Here is a 21739-nt window from a genome sequence, read left to right as displayed (position 1 = left end):
TAGTCTGTAATTAGGAAGACAAGCCAAAAACCATTTCAAACCCCAGCCAGTTTGTCGCTCGTGAAGATAATAGATACATACATGCATACATGAAGGCTGCCACATGTCTTGTGTGATTAAAGTTAATGTTATTTTGCAGAAATTGGAGGTTTTATTAGAAGATCAAGCAAAAGCCAAACTGCCAGCTTCTCACTTGGCTCAACAAGAACTTTACCTTCCCTTGGTGTCTATGGTTGTGAGATCAAGCTTTGGGTGATGCAGAATAAACATGCTAGTGTCTACTCAGGCATTGTACTGTTTGGATTTCAGACACATGATTTTAAAGATATTTTTTTATTTAATAAAGTTTTAAATAATTAGGGTCCGGGCAGAGACCCTCATGTATTTATCATTCTCCACCTTCCTCTTCCTCCTCAAAACGCCCGGCCCCGATCCAGTTCTGCGCAGCAGCTACAATTATTGTTTTTTAAAATCACCTGCAAAATGTTTAGCTTTAGTGTGAAGTCTCATCGTTAAAATCAAAGAAAAAAATTCACCATCAGTTGCAAAATGTTACAAAAAGTCCTGCACTTTATTCAAATATTGTAATTTTGCATTTTGTGTAGCAACAATGCAGAAATCATTGTCAATATCTTTTTTTTTTTTACTTTTTTTTTAAAATATCTGCACCTTATATTAATGCATTAGGAATAGATGTCACATTACAAAATCAACACAAAACATGTATTTTGATTTACAGTAATAGAACATGAACAATATGAACAAAACTGCAAAAGAGGTGCCAAAAACTAGTAGCTCAACAAAATTACAGGGCCGGTATATTTTTGGTACAGTATATTATTAGGGACAGTAATTGTTCCTGCCACAAGACCTGATCAGGACAAACTTCTGACCCGAGTCATATTACATATAATGCGGTATCTTGTCCCTGACACATCAAGTGTGTACTGTATGTGGGTCTTCATGTAGATTCATCAGTAAACCACTTGAGAACCTGCTCTTTGTTTTCTGCCACCCATTTAATGTTGGCGGTGGTCTTCTCGATGGCCTGCTCCAGTGCCAGTGTGCCTGAGCCAAAACCAACTTGGGCATTGTCCTCTTTGAACTGTTTCAACTGCAATAACAAAACAACAAACCATAAACAAATGCTCCTGTCCATAAGTAGCAATGTCCTTAGGGGTTTTATCTTATCTTTAATGTAAGACCTAATGTTCAGAAGAGAGAAAGTCCCGGGATAGCCCATGGTCTGGTTCCTGTATAAACACGCACCTGCTTCAACTCAAACTCAGTTGAGAATCTCCTGCTCACACCATTGATGAGACTGGAGAAGGAAAAGGAACTTCCTCCATACCTGGGAGGGAGAGAAAGACAGATGGGTAGAAAGAGAGAGGGAATGAGAGAGAGAGAGAGAGAGAGAGAGACAATATATGAGAGAAAGAGAGACAGAATGAGAGTCAATACTTAACATGAGGTATGAGTACAATCACAATGTTCCTTCCTGATCAATACTCAAAAACGTTAATCATTTTCTTGGATACAATGAACTCATATGTATCACAATCCCCACTTACTGTTTAAAGATGTGGTTCCAATTGGCTCTGATAAAGTCCCAGGCCAAAGGCATCCCCACCACATTACTGGATATGTACCCGATTGTGGAGATGGCATCCTGCTTCCGAATCTTATCTGGGTCCAGGGAGAACTCTAGATACCTGTGTTGTCCAAACATCATCCACGTCTTTATTCAAATCCCAACACCGTCTCAGTTTACACAGATCGAAACTGTGTGTGAGGTACGTCACTTTGGATTTGAAGTTCTGTTACTGTACATTATCTGACCGATAAACCCACATCGCCTACAGTTGAATATGTGGATGTGGCTGTACCTGTTCAACAGCCAGGGCGCCTTGGCACAGGCTAGCGCGCCCCTGAGTTTGGCGGCCTCACTGGCCACCGTGGCGTTCTGGAGCATCGTCCAGCCAAAGTCCCACTCCTCCACCCCACCTGCCGCTATGGCGCTGCAGTAGACCACTGACTTCAGATTAGGAGAAATCCTGCTCAAGAGAATAGGACAGACTACCTCAGACTAAGATATAGATTACATTCTTTGGAAAAAAAAACATTGACTAATGGCTATGACGTTCTTCTTTGTGCTCACGGGTTATGGTCTGGGTTTTGCATCCACTGTCTAAACCAGCTTGTGGTGAGACTCCTGCAGCCCTCGACCCCCAAGCTGCAGGCCATTGATATGGCATTGATCTGATTATATCTGTGAGGGGGACACAAGTGGGGGAAGAAAAAGGAACGGGTCACGACAACCTGACATTCATCATGACGATGTTGAACATATAGTCGTAGAACGGGCATCTTCACTGTAAAGTAACAAGTAATACAGAAACATTCATTCATCCATGTATCAAGGTAACCTGACTCACGCCAGATGGTTTGAGTGGAACAACATGAGCTTGGGAGGTCAGGACGGTCTCACAGGGCTAGTGTCCACGTCCGTCACCAGGAATTATGGGCTCCCGGAAAATATATCCTAGTGGGCCCCGTAAAGCCGGCCGCACACCGACTTTTAGAGTAACTGTTTAATCACAGGAGCAAGACTTTGGAGCAAGTACATCACACAAGTGCTGAGTTGATTAGTCCCACATGCTGGTGCGACAGCAATGTTCATTTTAATGTATGCCATTATGTCTCCATACAAGTAATCAGAGATGGGACTCAAGTCCTTCATCTTCGAGTCTTAAGTAAAAGGCTCAAGTCATGAGGGGCATGTTTCAAGTTAAGTGCCAAGTTATTTTATTCAAGCCAAGTCAAGTCACAAGTCTTGAGTTTCAGGTTTCAAGTTTCAAGCGTCCCATGCAAAATCTTAAAGCATATTTATATTATTTATTATTATTATTATTATTATTATTATTTATAATAATAATAATAATACTATTATTAGCTGTGATCAGCAGTTCTACTGTAGCTCACTCTAGTCAGATGGTCCACAAAGCTTTTCCTGAATAACTTAAAAAGTGACCCAAAATGCTCTACATTTGCATGCTGCAACTAGACACCATGAGTAATCATGGCCAGAAAGAACTACCATGATTTGTCCATATGTGGCAATAGTCCATAGTGGTTTGATTGGGTGTAAAAATGCTTCGGCTGATGTCAGAACAAGACACAGGTTATTGCCAAAATAGAATGCTGCAGCACTGAAAGAATTAACTGGAAATTGGAATCAGATTACATCACAGAACTCATACAATACACCTCAACATCAAGGACCCTGAGATCAGGTGACCAGAGACTTTTAAACATCCCCCCGGTCAAACATGGTCAGCAGAGGAGACCGAGCCTTTGCGGTGGCAGCGCCAAGGCTATGGAACACTCTGCCAATGGACATTAGATCTGCCCCTGATCTTGGAACATTCAAAAGAGAGCTGAAGTCTCACTTCTGTGGGCTACTAGACTACTGAGATGTCCTCTATGTTGATGATGTTGTTGTGGTCCCTATTGTTCCTATCCCCTCGCCTGTTTGTTGTTGTACAGTTTTAATGTCGGTATCTTGTCTGTTGAATGTTGCTCAATGTTTCAATGTTTTCTCCTCCTTGGAATCCACGCTTTGGGCAACCTAAACAGTTGTAATTAATATGCGTATAAAAAATAAATTGACTATGACTATAGAAAAAAAGGAACTAAAGTGTCTGAGTCGATCAACATAGAACACGACAGCATTGAAAGAAGGAACTGAAAATTGAACAAGAAAAAACCGGTGCACACCCAATTGATCAACTCATCAACTTTCAGTTCCTGCTGATTCAAAAAAAAAATTGAACATTTTGAACATTACTTTTTTTTTTTTTTGGCCCCCACCTGATGAAATCAAGGGGAGGATATTACTTTGACCCCTGTACCTTACTAGGTAAGAGCATGCATGTGTTTGTGCGTTCATCACATGTACCAGAGGCCACCATCTGGCGCTCAACACAATTCATTTTTTCCATTGCCAAGTACCTTTTGTTTTATACATAAAAAGCTATGCTTGGTGTCTCAGTAAAAGTAGTCTACAGTTTCCACAGAGTTGGGAGCTTGAGGTGTTTAGTAACTCTTTTGGTGCTTTGTTCATAGACCCTGTAGAATGCATTGAGCATATCCCTCTGGCAGTAACACAAGCAGAGGGAGGCGCAGACCAGCTGAAACACTGACAGACAAGACTTTAAGGAATTAATTTCTGTCGTTCTCATGTCAAGGTAAACAGCTCATGTACAAAATAGGAAAATGCTTTTTGCATTTTAGACCCAACAAAAATATAATTGGCCATATAGGCTCTATAGAGTACTGTAGATTAATCTAAACTAGAAAAGTCAACTCCACTTACACATTCAACAACTGAACATGCTGAGGACATGCATCATGGGTGAGGACAACAGTTTTACTGTGCACTTGTTTCAATTTTCACTGCAACCAACACGTTCAGACGGCCAATGGCCTAGTGCAGTCTGCCTATCCAGAACTGACGAATGGCTATGGAGACTCTGCTAGCTAGTTAACATGGCTATTCAGCTAGCTAACCTCTTCTCTTCCTTTCCTAAACTTGGGAAAAACTTTGTAAGCATTTTCCAGCATTTTCTTTCTCTTTCTGTCGGGCATACTGGTGTTACAACTGTCAGATCAGCTGTTTGATTTCTTTTTTTTTTCTTTTTTTTTCACGAACGTGAAGGTAAAGGTGGAGTAAACCATTTCATACAGGGAGAGGGGGCCCATGGAGGGCATGTATAGATTTGACAGTTTAATGGATTTACATTGTATTTCTCATTACAGATTATATTAATTGCCTTAAAGCGACACATAGCGACTTAGGCAATGAAAGGCCTATCCCCTGTCCACCTGTCCCACGCTCCCGTGACTATCAATACATCCCACTCTCAGTGATTCTTACTGGTCATTGTGTCCTGGAGGTATTCTGGTCCAGTTAGATGTAATAGTCCTGAAGTGCTCAAAAAGTGGTCGGATTTGTTTCTTGAGGTATGCCTTCAAAGAGAAAATAATTATATTAGGGTTCTTACTATCAAAATGATGTGAATGAATGAATGAATTATTCCATGAATGAATGAATGAATGAATGAATGAATGAATGAATGAATGAATGAATGAACGAACGAATGAAGTTGACACCAATAATGTTAATATAGTTATAATTGAATATTAACTTTTCAAGTGACACCTACTTGCAGAGACCCGTAGACCTGACTTCGGTCAAACATAAGGATGTAGTAGTGTAGGTTTCTCAGAGCCGTCTCCCACGGAATATATTCTCTTTCTTTGGAGAGGTACTTGGTGGTTTTTAGAGCCAGTATTGTATTTATCTCTTTGGCCCTTGAGGGAACATGAGAAACAAGATATGCTGTGCAAGTTCACCAATAAAAAAATAATGAGTTGGGATTTTAGAATATAATGAACTTTATTTGCTCACCTGGCAAGATTGAAAGCATCATCCACTATCTGTCCTCGGCTGATGACAGGAATGGCCTGCATAAATGACACAATGAAGATGAAATGGAGCATTGTAATTGTATTGAGTTAAAACATAATAGCAAGGAAATAATTATCTTTGTTTTGTATATTTACTTGGTGATCTGTATTCAGCTGGTTAAGCAGGCGATCCCAGTTGTCTGAGTCATAGTTTACTCTGTAGTAACCAGAAACATTCACGTTGGCCAAGAACCACGTATCTCCACTTGTTCTCATTGGAGTATGGGTGTCTGATGAATACATAACAATAAAAAATGAAAAAAATAAGATACAATTTCCTGATTTCATTTTAACTTTCCATTGGCATCGGTGCCTTTTTATCTAGAGGGTTGAGTTTGTTTACACAGAGAGTTATGTTTATTGCACAATGTGCATAGATAATAGGGACGCTACTGGCATTAGAATCACCTGTTGTTTGGACAAGCCAGTGTTGCCCACGCACAACTCCATTTGTCATCCACTTAATAGGGACAATCCACGTATAACTAAAAACAGATTGGAAATGATTAGCAAGAGGAAAATCCACTACATCTGTTTTTAATTGCTTGGGCAATTATTGTAAAGAACATTTCATGCTGTAAAAATGGTGAACTATACTTGAATTCCGACGGCCTTTCCACAACAGAGCCGGGATCAATGAGAAAGTGTTTCTGGGTAATGAGTCCTGTGCGGGTGTCGATGGTGACTACAGGGAATCCCATCTGGAGAGTCCAACGGTTCATGATGTCATGAATGCTGTGTGGCAGACTCATCCCTGGGGTGTTGTCAACTGCCTGTGAAAACACACGAATTATCAAATCAATTAGATTCCTTTAGGCAGTATATGTAGTAGAATGATGTCATTTCCCATCTATGTGACATATAACTTACTCTTTGAAGATGATCCCAGAGATCACTGTACACAGTGTTGTCAAAGGCAAATGCATTCAGGTACGACTACACAGAGAAAAGAGATATGATGGTCAATAGTTAAATCATGTGGAGAGCAATGAAAACTAGCAACAGTATCATTACAGACAATGACCTGTGTGTGTGTGTGTGTGTGTGTGTGTGTGTGTGTGTGCGTGTGTGTGTGTGTGCGCATGTGTGTGTGTGTGTGTGCGCATGTGTGTGTGTGTGTGTGTGTGTGTGTGTGTGTTGTAAGCTTCACAACATGAAAAGACACGGCTCTCCTTCCTGGTCTTGGCTTCACCACAGAAGCCTGAGTTATTACAGAGATAATAACTAGGTTGTGTGTGTGTGTGTGTGTGTGTGTGTGTGTGTGTGCGCGCGCGTGTGTGTGTGTGTGCGCGCAAGTGTGTGTGTGCGTGTGTGCGTGCGTGCGGTGTGCCTGTGTGTGTGGTTGTGGTTATTTGTGTGTATGTGTGCCTAGATCCTCAAATGGAAGTATGACTTCCTGCTGTGACACAATAAGCCATCTGTTCTATCAAATACTCACACTCAGTCCTCTGGCAAAGACTGGCTCACTGAGAAACTCAGACAGCATCCTCAGCACTGCCGCCCCCTGGTAAAACCAACACAGAAAAGCATGATTTTCAATCAAGCAAGTGAATGCAAAGTCAACCATGCAGTTAGACATTAGTCCTGTGTCTGATGTCATGACTAGTTACAGTATGTATCCATTCAGATAGTGTAGGACGAGTGCGCGAGCGAGGACCTTGCTGTAGGAGATGGTGTTGAACATCTCGCTGATCTCCGCAGGCATGTTGACCTCCTCCTCTCGACGGGAGAGTGGATGAGAGGAGGCCAGGGAGTCAACAGCAAACACCTTGTGGACGTCAGTCAGGACGATCTGGTCTTTCTGTTGAGTGAGGTTTGGGGGTGGGGGTGGAGTGGGGGGGCGGGGGGGGGAGATGAGTGACAACCACATGTGCGTCTGCTGTGGCTTCTTTAAAGTGTGGCTTCGGCTGTCATTGCCGAGCATGGAGCTTTGTTTGTTTACTCTACTATCCGTTCATGGTGGACAGACGTTAGGTGGGGGAGTGGTCTTACCATGTCCCAGGTGGGCTCAGCGTGATCAGCTCCCAGGTACTCTACATAGGAGGCGAAGCCCTCGTTCAGCCACAGGTCGTTCCACCATCTCACAGTCACCAGGTTCCCGAACCACTGCAGGGGAACACATGACACTCAGCCCCGACTCAGCTACAAGCGGATGTATCTCAAAAGGAAGTGATGTCAGTAGTTGCACAGGACATGACATAGTGTACCTGGTGAGCGAGCTCATGGGCGACAACCGTGGTAACTCTCTCCTTGTTTCCGCTGGAGGAGATGGCTGGGTCGTAGAGAAGGGCAGTCTCTCTGTAGGTAACCAGACCCCAGTTTTCCATGGCTCCAGCATGGAAGTCAGGCAGGGCAATTTGGTCTGGAAGGAAGAAGACATTTCACTGAGTTCATTCATCTTTATTCAGTCACAGTAGTCCATTCAATCACAGTGGTTACTGTTTATCAGGAAGACGTCAGCTCCTGACAAGCAAAAAGAGAGGACTGCATGTTGAGGACACAGACTTGGGGCTTATTGAGCGCTATCATGTTATGGCAGCACCCATGATCAATGAGTGTTCCATGCATAGGCATAGGGAACGCTGGGGTAGATGGGGCGTGTCCCACTCAATATTGAAAACAGTTGGATTTGTCCCATGCAAAAATTACACTGCAGTGCAGGCGCAAGACAAAAAAGATTTTAGAGCTGAAACAAGGACAGAGTTGAAGCCATTTTCTTCAATGTGAAAAAGGAGAAGTGGGTTGTATACTTGTATAACCCAGAGATTGACTGATCATTTCATTTCGTGACTGACTCAATATTGACTGCTCCTGCTAATAGTACATCAAGATAATGGTAAAGTTAAAAATAAAAAAAAGTCCTTTATGTGGCTGCCCCCCCCCCACCTTCCGCCAATGTCAAACTCGCTGCTACGCCCTTGATTGGCAATTATACCTGTAATCTCTGTGTCATTATAACTTACCTGATTTGGGAAGTGGGTAGCTTGCATTGTAGTATTTTTCATAAAACCTCAGTATTGGACCTGTAATATTCAAGGCATAGGCTCCTTGTCCAGACAAGATTGCTTTTTTGCGAGCCCAGATTCGAATCTGTGAAAGGAAAACTGATTTATTAAACAAATGAATCAACTATAGATAATGATCCTAATCAAAATTCAGTAAGTTGTCACTTTATTGTCACATCACTGTACACAAGTGTACCAGTGAGTGAAATTCTTAGGTGTGTTACAGCAGTGGTTCTCAAACTAGGGGTCTCGACCCCACGTGGGGTCGTCTGATATAAAAATGAGGTCTCAGTAGAATTTCCAAATTCATTAAAAAAAAAATCTAATATGAACGATTTCATATTTTTATTTACTTTTTGTATTTCAAAAACACTGATATGTCATGAACCACAAACGTCCAATGACAGAATGCTCATAGATCGTGAGAAAATAGAGGCTACTGTACTTCACCTCACTTTACTATTGCCGTGAATAATTACATGCGCTACACAGCTCCAAAATGGACAATTTACTCAAAAGACCATCATCCTCGGCTAGTTCGGTAGCTAGCTCAAGTGAAATCGAGGCAACCGACCAGCACAAAAGCAGAGATTGTGCTCGGAAATACGACGAAACCTTTACAATCATAATGGAAACCAACAAGGACAACTAAAACGAGCAAGTTCATGTTACACTTAGGTTACTTAACATATTATGTTAAGTAACCTAAGTGTAGCATGAACTTGCTCGTTTATTATGATTGAACAGACATGAGGCTGTTATTAAATTCATTTTTATGTTCTTATTCTTTTTATGTTATCTTTGGTCTGTATGCTACATGTAAGGCCATTGTGAGTAAGCAGATTGGCGAAAGCACTTAGGGTGCCCAGATAGCAAGCGGGTGTGTAATAATTCTGGGCCATATATGGGCCGGAACTAAGCCACAAGGGCCAGATCTGGCCTGTATATGGCCCAGATCCGCTTGCTATCTGGGTGGGGTGGGGGCCACAAGTCTCTGCCAACATTATTTTGAGGGTCACAAAATGTTTGAGAACCACTGAGCTACAGTCTGTAAATATCAATGAGTAGACCTACAATTTGGCAGTAGGAATTGAATTACCAAGACATTGTTTTCTTCCATTGATCCATCAATCTTAGCAAAGTCACTGACAATGAATGCTAAAAGATATGTTGACATCTTTCTTGTTGGCTCAAATGTGGTCACGGTGACCTCCGTGTCCTCTCTGATGGTGTCAGTTACGTCTAAGGGGATAGAGGGAAGAGTTAAGTCCTCAAGATGGAAAGTCAAATCTAACTTAGCATTAACAACATCTGGTTTTTTCGATTACACAACACCACCTACACATTATCTAGTTACAGCCTTGTATTCTTTGCTTTTGCCACAAACGTTGCATTGTATTTGTAAGCCATGAGCCCAGTATGCTGTAAATTTACCAATGTCCCTGCCATTGGACAGGGCCACAGTCCCCCGGTCGTGGATGAGGATGATGTTAAAGATTGCTTTCATGGCTGGTTCATCAAAGCAGGGGAAGGCTTTCCTGGCATGCGTCGCCTGCATCTGCGAAGTGGCAACAACTCTAGAAAATAGTCCCAATTAAATATAAACACAGACTGAACATCAATTCAGTAACTGATGCTCCAAAGTCTCTTAAGAAAGGACAGATGTACAGTAGTACAATAAAGCAGTGTGGAGGAAAAGCATGAGGAAAATATAGAACATACAATGAATTAAAAGCACACTCTAAAATGAACCGGTGTACTTTTAAAACATGTGTACTGTAACTAAGTTGAATTGGTTAAAAACTCACTTCTCAACATAAATACCGTCAACCCACACCATCGAATCACTAGCTTTTCACTGCCGTACTGTAGCTGGCTAAAGCGGTGTTTATGAGCGATGGTCACGTGTGTTCGTAAGCCAGAGGACCTGAGATCGAACCCATGCAGGGTGGGCAAAGTGAAGGTGGAAGCAATACAGACGAGCGACACTGACGCCTGTAACACACGTGCAAATGAGAAGTTTTATTCTTACTTCTTAATGCCATCCTCAACGTATTCACTCCTATAGAATCCTTCCAGGTCATCAGCAAGCTCTCCTTGAAACACTGTGTTAAGTTCATATATCTTCCCAACTACTAGTTTGCTGTGTAACTGAATAACAAGGTACTCTGTCGTCTCTTGTAGCCATGATTTACTTATCATAGGTGCCGTAGCTCTATCCAGTCCAGTCAGCTTGGCTTGGTGTCCATCAAACAAGGTCAAGTTGAGCTTATTAGAGTGAATGAGGATCAGGTCTGTCTCCTTCACACACCTGAAGACCACAGCTGAATGTCCTGTGAAGATGTACAGGCGCTCTGTGTTCATCTGCAGTCGAGGCCACAGAGTCACATTGTAGGAGACAGGAGCTAAAGAGTCAGGCAGTCTGTAGTGGTCCCAGGGTTCCTTGGGGGCTGTCGGGGTGGTGTGTGTCGGCGAGGTGGTCCCCTGCACTCCACCCGTAGCCTCTCCTTTGTTCTTGGCCTTATCATAGACAGCTGACAAGGCTATAATGGTGATCAAAGCTCCAGCCCCTAACAGAATCCCTGCTAATCCCCAATTCTTGCTGATGTAGTAGCCGTTCCCCATGTTGAGTAGTCTTGGATATTTGTCTCTTCCTTCCTCAGTTAATGGCTGATCTCTTAACATGGCAGGGTTCGTGGTGGCAGAAACATTAAATACCTAGGGGGAGGAGATGAGAGAAATTGAAAATGAAAACAAAATTGAAAACAAAAATCATTGTCAGAACTTGAGAGCCTTTTCTCTTGGAGGCACCAAAACGGTCACACAAAATCACTTGCACTACTGACAATGGCAAGTAGCTGATTCATTAATTAATCAATCAATCAAGCCAGATGTAAACAGTAAACATGTTGTCCCCCACATATGATGCATGTTCCTTTGTGGTAATGAAGTGGTGGAAATGTGATATTTTCTCCATGAATATGAATATATGAAGTGTTTTAAGTGTTATTCATTTGACATGCATAGTATTTAAGTCCCGGAGCTCTAAACTGTGTGAAAAGTAGAAGGGTCCCTGATTACTTTCTTTCATTTCTGTAATTGAGAAATTATCTGGAAAATATGCAAAATGCACCAGTCAGTTATTTACTTGCATCGTGGCAACACAAAGCAGATGCAGTCACAAAGGATTCAGTGCAAATGAAACACAATATTATATTAATATTATTGCAGAATTTCAGTCTTAGTATTACTGGATCTCAGCGCTGCATTCGACACGATTGACCACAACATATTACTAGGCCGACTGTAAAACTGGCTGGGAATTTCTGGCACAGTGCTAGACTGGTTTTAATCCTACTTGAAGGACAGGGACTACTTTGTGTCTATAGGCAATTACAAGCGGACCAAAATGACCTTTGGAGTTCCCCAAGGCTCCATTCTGGGGCCTCTTCTGTTCAACATTTACATGCTCCCACTAGCTCAAATTATGGAAAACAACAAAATATGTTACCATAGTTATGCAGATGACACACAAATTTATATCACCATATCACCAGGGGACTATAATCACATACAAGCGCTGAGTAAGTGCATTGAACAAATCAACGATTGGATGTGCAAGAACTTTCTTCTTCTTGAAAAGTGTCCTTTTTTTGCATTTCGTTTTATATGACCTTTTATGTGTTGCACTTTGTCTTGATGCTTTTAATGTCTCATGTAAAGCACTTTGAATTGCCTTAGTCTTTGTCTAGCTTTGTGAACTTACACACATGATACACACAAGGATGTTACATTGGCTAAGGAGGACAACACGTGTAGGCCTACAGTACATGATTAATTAGTTATACCAGGCTCTGGGGCCACTCAATTATACTTTTCAGATCTGAGTGAGAAGTATCCATGAACCTGTGATTAACTTCTTTTTTAAGGTTTTTACATCTGTTGTTCCCCTGAAAATAAAGATGTTTCACCAATCCGCTGACCGTGAGTGGAAAAGTTCCTTTAGAGCAAGTCACATTGTTATCATCACAAAACCAGAGACATTGCAACACCTCAACCTCACGGGCATCATCATCGTCACCAGGAATCCAAACGTCACAAGCAGCGGTCACATCTGAGCCACCACGAAACCAGAGACAACGCAACGCCTCACATCTGAATCACTTCCAAACCAGAACACCTCCCGAGCGTCAACACCATCCCTCTCTGAAACAACCAAACGAGTCATTTAATACAAAAGGTGTTTTGACCGTTGACACAGGCTAGTACATGGATATACAGTACAGTAATAAAATGAACTGCAGTTAATTCTTCAGAGATAGCAGCATTTATAGCTGATAGTGTATGCTCTATTGTCTGATAAAGCCATGTGTGCAAAAGGAGCCCCGACCAAGAGCTGAGTTCATAAATTAAATGAACATACCTTTCAGAAGGTCGACATTTCTGTATTATAAATCCTTTTTTTTATTGGTCTCATGTATAATTCTAATATTCTTATTTTTGATTTTCATGAGCTGTAAGCCATAATCATCAAGATTAAGGCTTGAAATATTTCACTTTATGTGTAATGAATCTAAAATATATGATAGTTTCACTTTTTGAATTAAATTACGTAAAATAATGAACTTTTCTACGGTATTCAAATTTTTTGAGATGCACTTGTAGTAGCAAATTATTGCACACCTGTCACACCTGTCACATATCTTGAGGATAAGAAATAATATAACATGATACAAGTTAATGAACTTGTACAGGGTGCTAGATCATAAAACTGTGGTGACTAATATCTACCAACCAATAAATTCTAATCTCCAGTGCCTAATAACTGATATGATAGAGCATATACAGTCAACTGTGGTGATACTCATACAATAAGGATCATCATACAGCCTGTTAGCATACACTAGTCTAGCATTGACTCCAGCAACCAGATGGAAACCAGGAAATAGTGATGATAGTTTGGGATGTTGAGAAAGAACAGGTTTATGCACAAAAGCCAGCAACACTATACTTTTTGAAACACTAGCGGAGGAACCAGTTATTGCTGCTATTTGTAGCCTGAAAACTGCGCCAGCAATAGAGTATGACTACCCCTAAACTACCCCTGAACATCTGGAAATAATGAAAAAGATTCAACTGGTCTTTGACAAAGACTTATGCAACAGTGAACATGTTGTCCCCCACCCATGATGCATGTTCTTTTGTGGTAATTAATATATGAAATGTTTAAGTGTTAGACATTTTCTACAGTATGCATATTATTTAACTCCTGGAGCTGAGGGCCCCCTGAAATTCAATTCTGGAAATCCAGGAAACCATACAAATGATTCTCGTCAATTATAGCCCAGCAAAGATACAATGTGCACCAGTCTGTTTGTCTTTTTTCTTCCGTTGTGGCTGTTCCTGCATTTTTGGAATGTCCCACCATCTGTAGCTAGATCAAAGGATTCGATACGTGTGTCTCTACTGTCCATTGAGTTTCATTCGCCCTGTTCTGTCTACAATACATTGTTCACAGCGCATGCCCGGCTATTGAACGTAGAATTCTGCAGTACAGCTGTGTGAAGCTTCTCAGAGCTGGATTACATTCGCCTGTGATTACGTTCGCCTGTGATATTCAAGAGAACTCATTACGGCTCTAGTGCAAGCCCTTGGCCAGCTGTCAACTCGACAGTACAGTACATCTGATCCCCACAGACACCTAAGGGCATGGCTAACTTCGTCATAGATGGACGCATAATATGACCTAGCCTCTACCTCTGAGGAGTCATCTGATCTGTGTTGTGAAATATAACGACTGTAACTCAAACCTCGCGAATAATAGCATTTAGGACAAGCAGCAAAAGAGCTATTAAACAATTAAATTCAATAGCCTTTATTTATACTCGAAGGCCACTGAGGTTGCCCTCATTTTCAGTGACGACGAGTAGGAAAAACACAAGAAACAGAAGACAGTGATAACACAATAACACTAAGGCAAACAAAGTAAAATGTTAAAAGATAAAGACATAAAAAGTCAGGAGATTCAGCTAAAACAATCACAACAAGATGTTAAAAATACAGAAATCAAAGATTTAAAATGATTAAAAGTAGGGAGGGAAGACATTTTAGTTCAAGCTCGGATTAGACTATACTTTTACTGAAACACTTTTGCTGTTCCTGTATGTTAGGACAGACTAAAACATTTAATATTATTCATATTCCTGATGAGAATATCTCGTTTCCACTCCTTCATTACCACAAAGGAACATACATCATGGGTTGGAGACAGCATTCTTACTGTTGCATCTGACTAATTCTTTTCTCAGACCCTGGACAGAGTGTAAAGGTTACATAAGGCTGTTTCCAAGGACTGGCTTATTAATTTAACCCAGAGCCAAGAATTAATAATGGCTACTAAAGGAACAATTAAAGAATTTTTGAACTGATTCATTTGCCATAATGTTAAAAAGAGATTGACACCACAGCCTCATAAAAGAGCCATTGATTGACGTTTTCCCTTTAACTGGGTTCCAGGAAAACTGAGGCTTTTCAGGAGGAATTGTCTGTAACTATTAACACCTGGGGTTTCCATGAACCTCTAACATTGTAAAAATAAACATGACCCAACTGCTCACACATGAAAAAGAATGTGCAACTTCTGGCTTATTTCTTCAGACATAGAGGAGATATTTTTCAGTGATAATGTGATGTGAAATATTGCACCAGATGTAACGTTAAAGTAAATCAGATGAGTTTCCCTGCAGCTACAAAGCAGAGACATTTGCATCAACTTAACAATGTTAACATGTAACATAAAACACCATTCAAGTTGCCAAAGTACTACTCATGTTATGCCACTCATTTTTTACTAAGCTTCTATACTCAAAGACTATAAAGGAAAACACCCCATACCAGATACTGTAGTTACAGCTGGATATCCAATGCAAGTATATCTCCAAGACGAGCATGCAGAGCTCAAATGATCTGTCTGATGTGCAAGACTGAGACTTCCTCCTGTGGGAATGGTGCTACGGTAAAACTGGTTTTCCTACAACTATACGAGAGGAGAGACGAGTCAGGAGAAAAGGAAACACTCCATTTCCACAACCCTGACCCAAATTTATAGAGGGAGGGGGGTTGAAAGAATGTGCCTGCTTCAACGAAATGGTGAACTCATTGTGGTTTCAGCTTGTGACTCAATGGGAAGAAACCACTACACTAGATAGATGAAGGTACAAGATTTACAGACGGATTTCTTCACCAAAGCTGCAATTAAATGTGACAACACAGCAACATCGTGGGGAGTTGTGTATGATCATATGACCACTGCTGTATGACTAAACCTAAGGTTAGGTACAAGATGGTTTTGAGTTACTGAAAAATGTTTACTTACAAAAGACAAAACATGGATTCAGGTTAACGCTTTTTTATTTTCAAAGGGAATGTAATACACTTTTAGCATTTACTATTTGAATTCTGCCCCATCTTGATTACAGAGAATGTAGTGTGATTACACTCTCTAAATTGGATGAATGGGCGAGGCTACTTTTGATTAACTGATTTTCAAACCATTCCCTCTTTGTACAATGTATCAATTTGAATAAAACATGTAGTACAGTACTGCATTACAATTGACAGTAATGGTCAAATGCATTCAATTGTCTCAGTCTACTGTATATCATGATACATATTTTCTCTGTGTTACCAGATGTTGCAGGGAGGATACAGAATCCAGAATCTTTCTGGACTTAACTTTAGAGCATTAGTGTCTATCAAAACACAAGAAAAATACAGTTGTAACATGTTCCAATTGGGAAAAATGCACATTGGCAAAAGTACTGAAACACAATAAACCCGTTCAATATGAATTGCAGACCTAAAAATAGAAATATTTGAGCTGTGAGCGCATACAATCACTTTCTAGACTTCAATTTCAGCCAACAATCTGTACTCTAGGTACTCTGGGGACTACGTATTTGAGAGGCTGTGGATGCAGGAGAGGAACCAGTGATGACCTTCTGACACACAGCTAGAGAAAAGATACTGGACGAGCCACCATAGTAGAATTATGTGGTTTTCATTACAGAACAATAACAGACCAATCGTACATTGACAATTAACAAATAACAAACACCAAAAACAAAACACAAATTGACATCATTATCAGTCCTATTATTTAGCTTTACAGCAAAAGTGCAAATCATCAAACGGGAGTAATCTGTGAAGTGAAATGCATACAGTAAAACTGAAGATATGGTACACATTTCCCATGAGCAGAACTGAGAGGAATGGCTGGGAATGAAGCTGTTCCATATTCAATACAAAAATCAGCGTACGTACTTGGCGCCCCGGAGGGAAAACATATCAGTAGCACATAATCCCTTTAGAGCAGAGATAAAGGGAGCTCCCCCTGAGGCCGGCGATCACAGCCTGTTCCCGTCTCTGCTCAGAAAGGAGAGAGGCTGGAAACTTTGATGTTGATGTCTCCTATATTTATGTTACGAGGAATCTCCGGGAGGTTCATGTTCTTCACAGCTGAGACGGCGCGGGCTGGGGCGGCGGACAGCCCTCCCTGGAAAAGAGCACTCGGGATCAAAACACACCTCCTCCACACAGTGGTTGTTTTTGAATTCTAAATGTGTGTTAATGGATGACGGTGACGGCTCGGAGGAAGAGCAGTGGTACGGAGAGACTCACCTCTGACTTCTCCATGCGATTCTGCAGCTCCACTTGGGCCACGATCTCATTCATGTTGGTCTCCAGTACCATCCCCCCCATCACCACCTCCTGCAGAATGTAGTGGACCTGAACAGACAAGATGGACCGGTTCATATTCTGAATAGTCATGCTCTCCAAACAGCTGACTCTCATAGCACCATGACTGTATGCAATGTTTCAAGTTCTCGTCTCAAAGGTTTCCAATTAGAATCTTGATGCTGATCAGTTGTGAGTTATAGGAATAACACGTCAAGATGGATTTCGCAATTCACTGGGAATAAGTCAGTTAGAATCAGAATCAGTTTATTGCCAAGCAGTTTTTCAACGTACCAATTTGCTTTCAGTCGTGGTGCATAACATGGAGACAATATTGGACAGGACAGTGCAAAGACAGGACAATGCAAAGAGAAAGTACAAAATGCTATCAAAAAAGGATAAGATAAAAGAGCAATATACAAAAAGTAGTGCAGTCAGAGTATAATGTGTATGCGAGGGTGTGTGTGTGTACAACATGACACGTATGTGTGGTGCATCCTATACAGTACAATCAGTTAGAATGATTTTCCAGGAGGGGGACGGTGAAGAAGATTGGGGATCTGTAACAATTATGTTGCTAGCTAGTTTTTTTGGTACATGGAATTGATGGGAAGCCTGTGTGCCCAAAACAGTTAAAATAACAGGAGGCTGTAGCTCAGGAGGTAGAACAGGTCGTCCAATGATTGTATGGTCGGCGGTTCAAATCCCAGCTCCTCTTCACGACATGCTGAAGTGTCCTTGAGCAAGACACTGAACCCCAAATTGCTCACAACGAGCAGGCTGGCACCTTGCATGGCAGCTGCCGCCATTGGTGTGTGAATGTGTGTGTGAATGGGTGAATGAGAGGCCATCATTATCATCATCATAAAGCATTTGGGATAAAAAGTGCTATATAAGTGCAGTCCATTTACCATTATACCATACATGTAAGAGCTGCTTATCTGAATGTGTGTGTGCAGGTGCCAGCACTGGAAGGTCAGAGAAAGTACAAAACAGATAGAGGCAGGACCAATAAATAGAATAGAGGTAGGGAAGATGTGGCAGACAGAAAGCAATGTTTGAGGTAGAAGCGGAAAACCAAATATGTTTAATGTTTAAACAGAAAGGCAAGGTTGGCATTACACCCAGAAATATGTGAAGACAGAAAGATGATAGTGAAGGAATGTGCATATGCACAAGTTTTGTGTTCATTCGTGGATCCAGCCCGTGATTTGGATCTGCTCCAGAATTGAATGGGTTCTAAGGTGGCCCATGATATACCCATCCACCAAGTTTCATAAAAATCGATTTGGTAGTTTTTGCGTAATAATAGTCCAAAAAATGAACAGAGGTGAATGGCCAGTCCGGCTGTGTTTGGGTCGGCCCGTGGACCCGACCCGTGATGCGGATCTGCTCCAAAACGTAATTGGTTTTAACTTGGCACATGCTACACCCCTCCACCGAGTTTCGGGAAAATCCGTCCGGTAGTTTTTGCGTAATCCATCTGACAGACAATCGCATGCACAAACGCACACTGGGCCGGTGGCTATGAGGCTACACCAGAGTAGAGTGAAAATATTTCATTAAAAATCTGGACAACTGGACTCTTCAAGAGAGAGCTAACTCGTCATATCTTTTGGATTTGATCTCACCTTATCCATGTGGAATATGAGGTCCAATTCGCAGACATTTTCAAAGCATTTATCCAGTGTTTCCACAAACACCTGCCAAGAGACATGAGGCAGGGTCACGTGTCTGATTCTCAAGTTGTATAAGAATTCTTGTATTCTTGGCAAATGACAGAATCTGCTTCAACTACAGACACTTTATTCCGGGTTCAGATAAAACAGTTAAGACCCCACAATGTTGGGAATGTCTGTCTTGTGAGCCTTTCAATAAGATTTTAGTAGGCTCATCTTAAAAATGCCAGTTGCAGTTTACTTTCATAGGTCCAAATAGTCGATTACGAAATAATCAAGCATGCAATTCTAAAACTGCTCATAGTCTGTAGCTTGATGAAGGAGGTAAGCCCTGATAATGGCTATCAGCAGTTATTTTACAACGTCTGGTGTTCTGTAACATCAGATAAGTTTGAGGGTCACAGAAAAACATTGAGAAGAATACCTACATACAATCAATTTCACCTACTCCTGTGAGCAAAGCCAATCAAATTAATGATCTACATTAATGATCTACATCTACAATCAAATTAATGATCTACAAATTACATCCAAGTAATTTACCTGTATCAGATCGAGGATTCCAAGCTCACTTTCTGAGGAGTCCACACAGAACACAAAGTAAAGTGTGGCATAGTGTCTGTATATCAGCTTGTAGTCTGACCCACCAATTAGACTGTAGACAGGGACAAAATAAAGTTGTCAATAAACGTCATGTTATTGTTATTACTACTTACTGTATCTGCTGTGATGTGAAACAAATTATTTTTGATTGAATATAGGCATGCTTTTTCTGATAAAACCAAACTCAGCAATGCTTAGTCATACCTATAAAACAGGCCAGATATGTTTTTAGAGTGAGAATATTCCCTCTTTTCAGTGCCTGTAAGTATACTGTCCTGCACATGCACACCCTTAACTTTCTGTTTGCAGGCACTGACAGCGGGTAAGTAACTTGTTATTCGATTATCTCTTGATATTTCCTTCTGCACAATAGGCCTATGATCCTAGCCTACCAGAAATTGTATTTCAATAATAGGCAAATGCATTGGGTGCCAGGATGAACTGGATACTATTTTACCCCATTATAGCCAGATATCTAACCTTATGTGACTCCACTGCTTTTACACAAAATAATGTTGCTTCGGAATATAAGTACCATAGTCAAATAGATTGTAGAATAGACCATACTGCCCTCCAAAGGCAAAACGCAGTGACTACATTTTTGGTCAAAGGTCAAATGAACCTTAATGGTTTTTGGACATTACCTCACAAATAAATGTCAGGGTTTTTCCTGCATAGAGGATTTTTTGGCGCCACCCAAAGAGATTTTAGCCAGAGCCAAAGGAAAATCACCAGTGCCAAAATGTTAAAATTGAAAATAAAAATAGCAATTCAAATTCTTTCCTAATGTGTTTGATAGCTTGTTTCAAGTGCAGCCTATCCCTCTTTCTTGCATCGTCCATGGTTTGGACAACCAGTAAAAGAGATATTTAATAGACAGGCTACAAATATCTTAAACATTTTGTCTTCATATCCATTTTGTGTCATGATTGTGAAAAGTGAGCTCAGTCAGAACGACAGCAAAGAATATAGGCCTATATATGCTGGTAGACTACTCGACATGAAAGGTTTCCCCAAAAAATTGTGTGCGCCCCCAAAAACCCCTGAGTGTACAACTAGTGCAATCTAATTATATACCTATAACCCATTTAGCTGGCCAATTAAAAAAAACTTTCAATCATTTTTTCTTCATAAATACTGCGTTTTGCCTTTGTAGGGCAATATAGGTCTCCATTCCAGTCATGGAGAGCTACCCAATGAAACGTCAGTGTTGATAAACAGGGGTGCACCGATAGATCGGCAGGTGACCGGAATTGGACGATTTTCAGCTGTTCGGTGACGGGCCGATCCGTCTCATATACGATTCAGTATTATAAGTATAGTATAACCAAAATTAGCATTGTGTCTAGCGGACATTTTCTGACTGGGAGTGAGAGATGATGACATGAAAATATGTTCTGATGCTGTAGCTATACATAAGTAATACCCAATGTATCTGTGACATGCCCGCCCTATGACAACATTTCTGGGGAGGGCTAGAAACAATCAGAAATGGTTAAAGTTACTGAACAATTAGTCACATACATTTCATCTGGTTTAGCCAGATTCAGTTTAGATTAACAGCCTAGCCTAAATGTGTACCTTCCGCCCTCCAGGAAGTTGCAGACGTTGTCGTCTCTCTTGGACACGAGATGGAAAGTCTCTCGAATGATCTGCTGCTGCAAATCTTCAGCCTAAAGCAGAAGATTGAAGAGGATATAGCACTTGCTAGCCTGCTACTTTGCTAGCCAAAGTCACAGAGGGGTCCGTTTGATCAAGGCGATTCAAAGTTATTGCAAAGGTGACTAGTAGTCAACAACGATCATTAACAAGATAGACAATAACGTTACCTAAAATGTGTGTTTGAGATAACTAGCTAGTGCTAGTTCATCGATATGCTAATTAGCAGCACAGTTAGCATTGCTAATGTTAGGTTAGCAAGGCTGACGTATTTGGATTAAAGCCTATATATATATCCATACTCACAAAATATTCATAAAATCGAATGAGCCGTGGTTTCCCATGGTTGTTAAATATTAAAATAGCTTTGATCATATTTGACTGGTAAATGAGTTAGCTGGCTCAACTCAGGATCGTCTGGGTTAGTTGCTAGCTAGCTTGCCTAACAGCTGGCGGATGTATCTGACACTCGTTTCCGTTAAGTGCGTCTACAACTTCATGGGCCGACCTGAAACCTGTATCGTAGAT

General features: G+C 41.0%; 2 protein-coding genes across 2 annotated transcripts; both read right to left on the bottom strand.

Moving 5' to 3' along the window:
• Window positions 1-961: 961 nt before the first annotated feature.
• On the bottom strand, window positions 962-11159 carry LOC311308208 (aminopeptidase N-like; the record flags this gene model as incomplete). Its single annotated transcript, XM_084437145.1, has 20 exons — window positions 962-1114; window positions 1270-1351; window positions 1572-1712; window positions 1887-2054; window positions 2159-2269; window positions 4937-5028; window positions 5226-5373; window positions 5471-5526; window positions 5626-5759; window positions 5938-6014; window positions 6127-6302; window positions 6400-6465; window positions 6968-7033; window positions 7187-7330; window positions 7522-7635; window positions 7737-7891; window positions 8493-8619; window positions 9634-9776; window positions 9969-10111; window positions 10567-11159. 20 exons carry the CDS (start codon window positions 11157-11159, stop codon window positions 962-964), a joined length of 2889 nt encoding a protein of 962 aa, XP_084293271.1.
• Window positions 11160-15969: 4810 nt separating this feature from the next.
• ap3s2 (adaptor related protein complex 3 subunit sigma 2) lies at window positions 15970-21661 on the bottom strand. Its single transcript, XM_084437110.1, has 6 exons — window positions 21518-21661; window positions 21134-21225; window positions 19493-19604; window positions 18902-18973; window positions 17214-17321; window positions 15970-17088 (listed from the first exon to the last, which is right to left on the bottom strand). The coding sequence occupies exons 1-6, from the start codon at window positions 21584-21586 to the stop codon at window positions 16963-16965; spliced, it is 579 nt and encodes a 192-aa protein (XP_084293236.1). The 5' UTR covers window positions 21587-21661; the 3' UTR covers window positions 15970-16962.
• Window positions 21662-21739: the final 78 nt, after the last annotated feature.

The sequence above is a fragment of the Borostomias antarcticus genome, assembly GCF_949987555.1.
Source record: "Borostomias antarcticus genome assembly, chromosome: 4".
Taxonomy (NCBI): Eukaryota; Metazoa; Chordata; class Actinopteri; order Stomiiformes; family Stomiidae; genus Borostomias; species Borostomias antarcticus.
Note: the sequence above shows the minus strand (reverse complement) of the source record. Positions and strands in the feature narration are given on the sequence as shown.

Coding starts and splice junctions, on each gene's coding strand:
- ap3s2 (XM_084437110.1), bottom strand. CDS start 21,586: ATGATCAAAGCTATTTTAATATTTAACAACCATGGGAAACCACGGCTC. Junction 19,605..21,133: donor AACTTCCTGGAGGGCGGAAG/GTACACATTTAG, acceptor CCCTGTCTACAG/TCTAATTGGTGGGTCAGACT. Junction 18,974..19,492: donor GAATCCTCGATCTGATACAG/GTAAATTACTTG, acceptor GTCTCTTGGCAG/GTGTTTGTGGAAACACTGGA.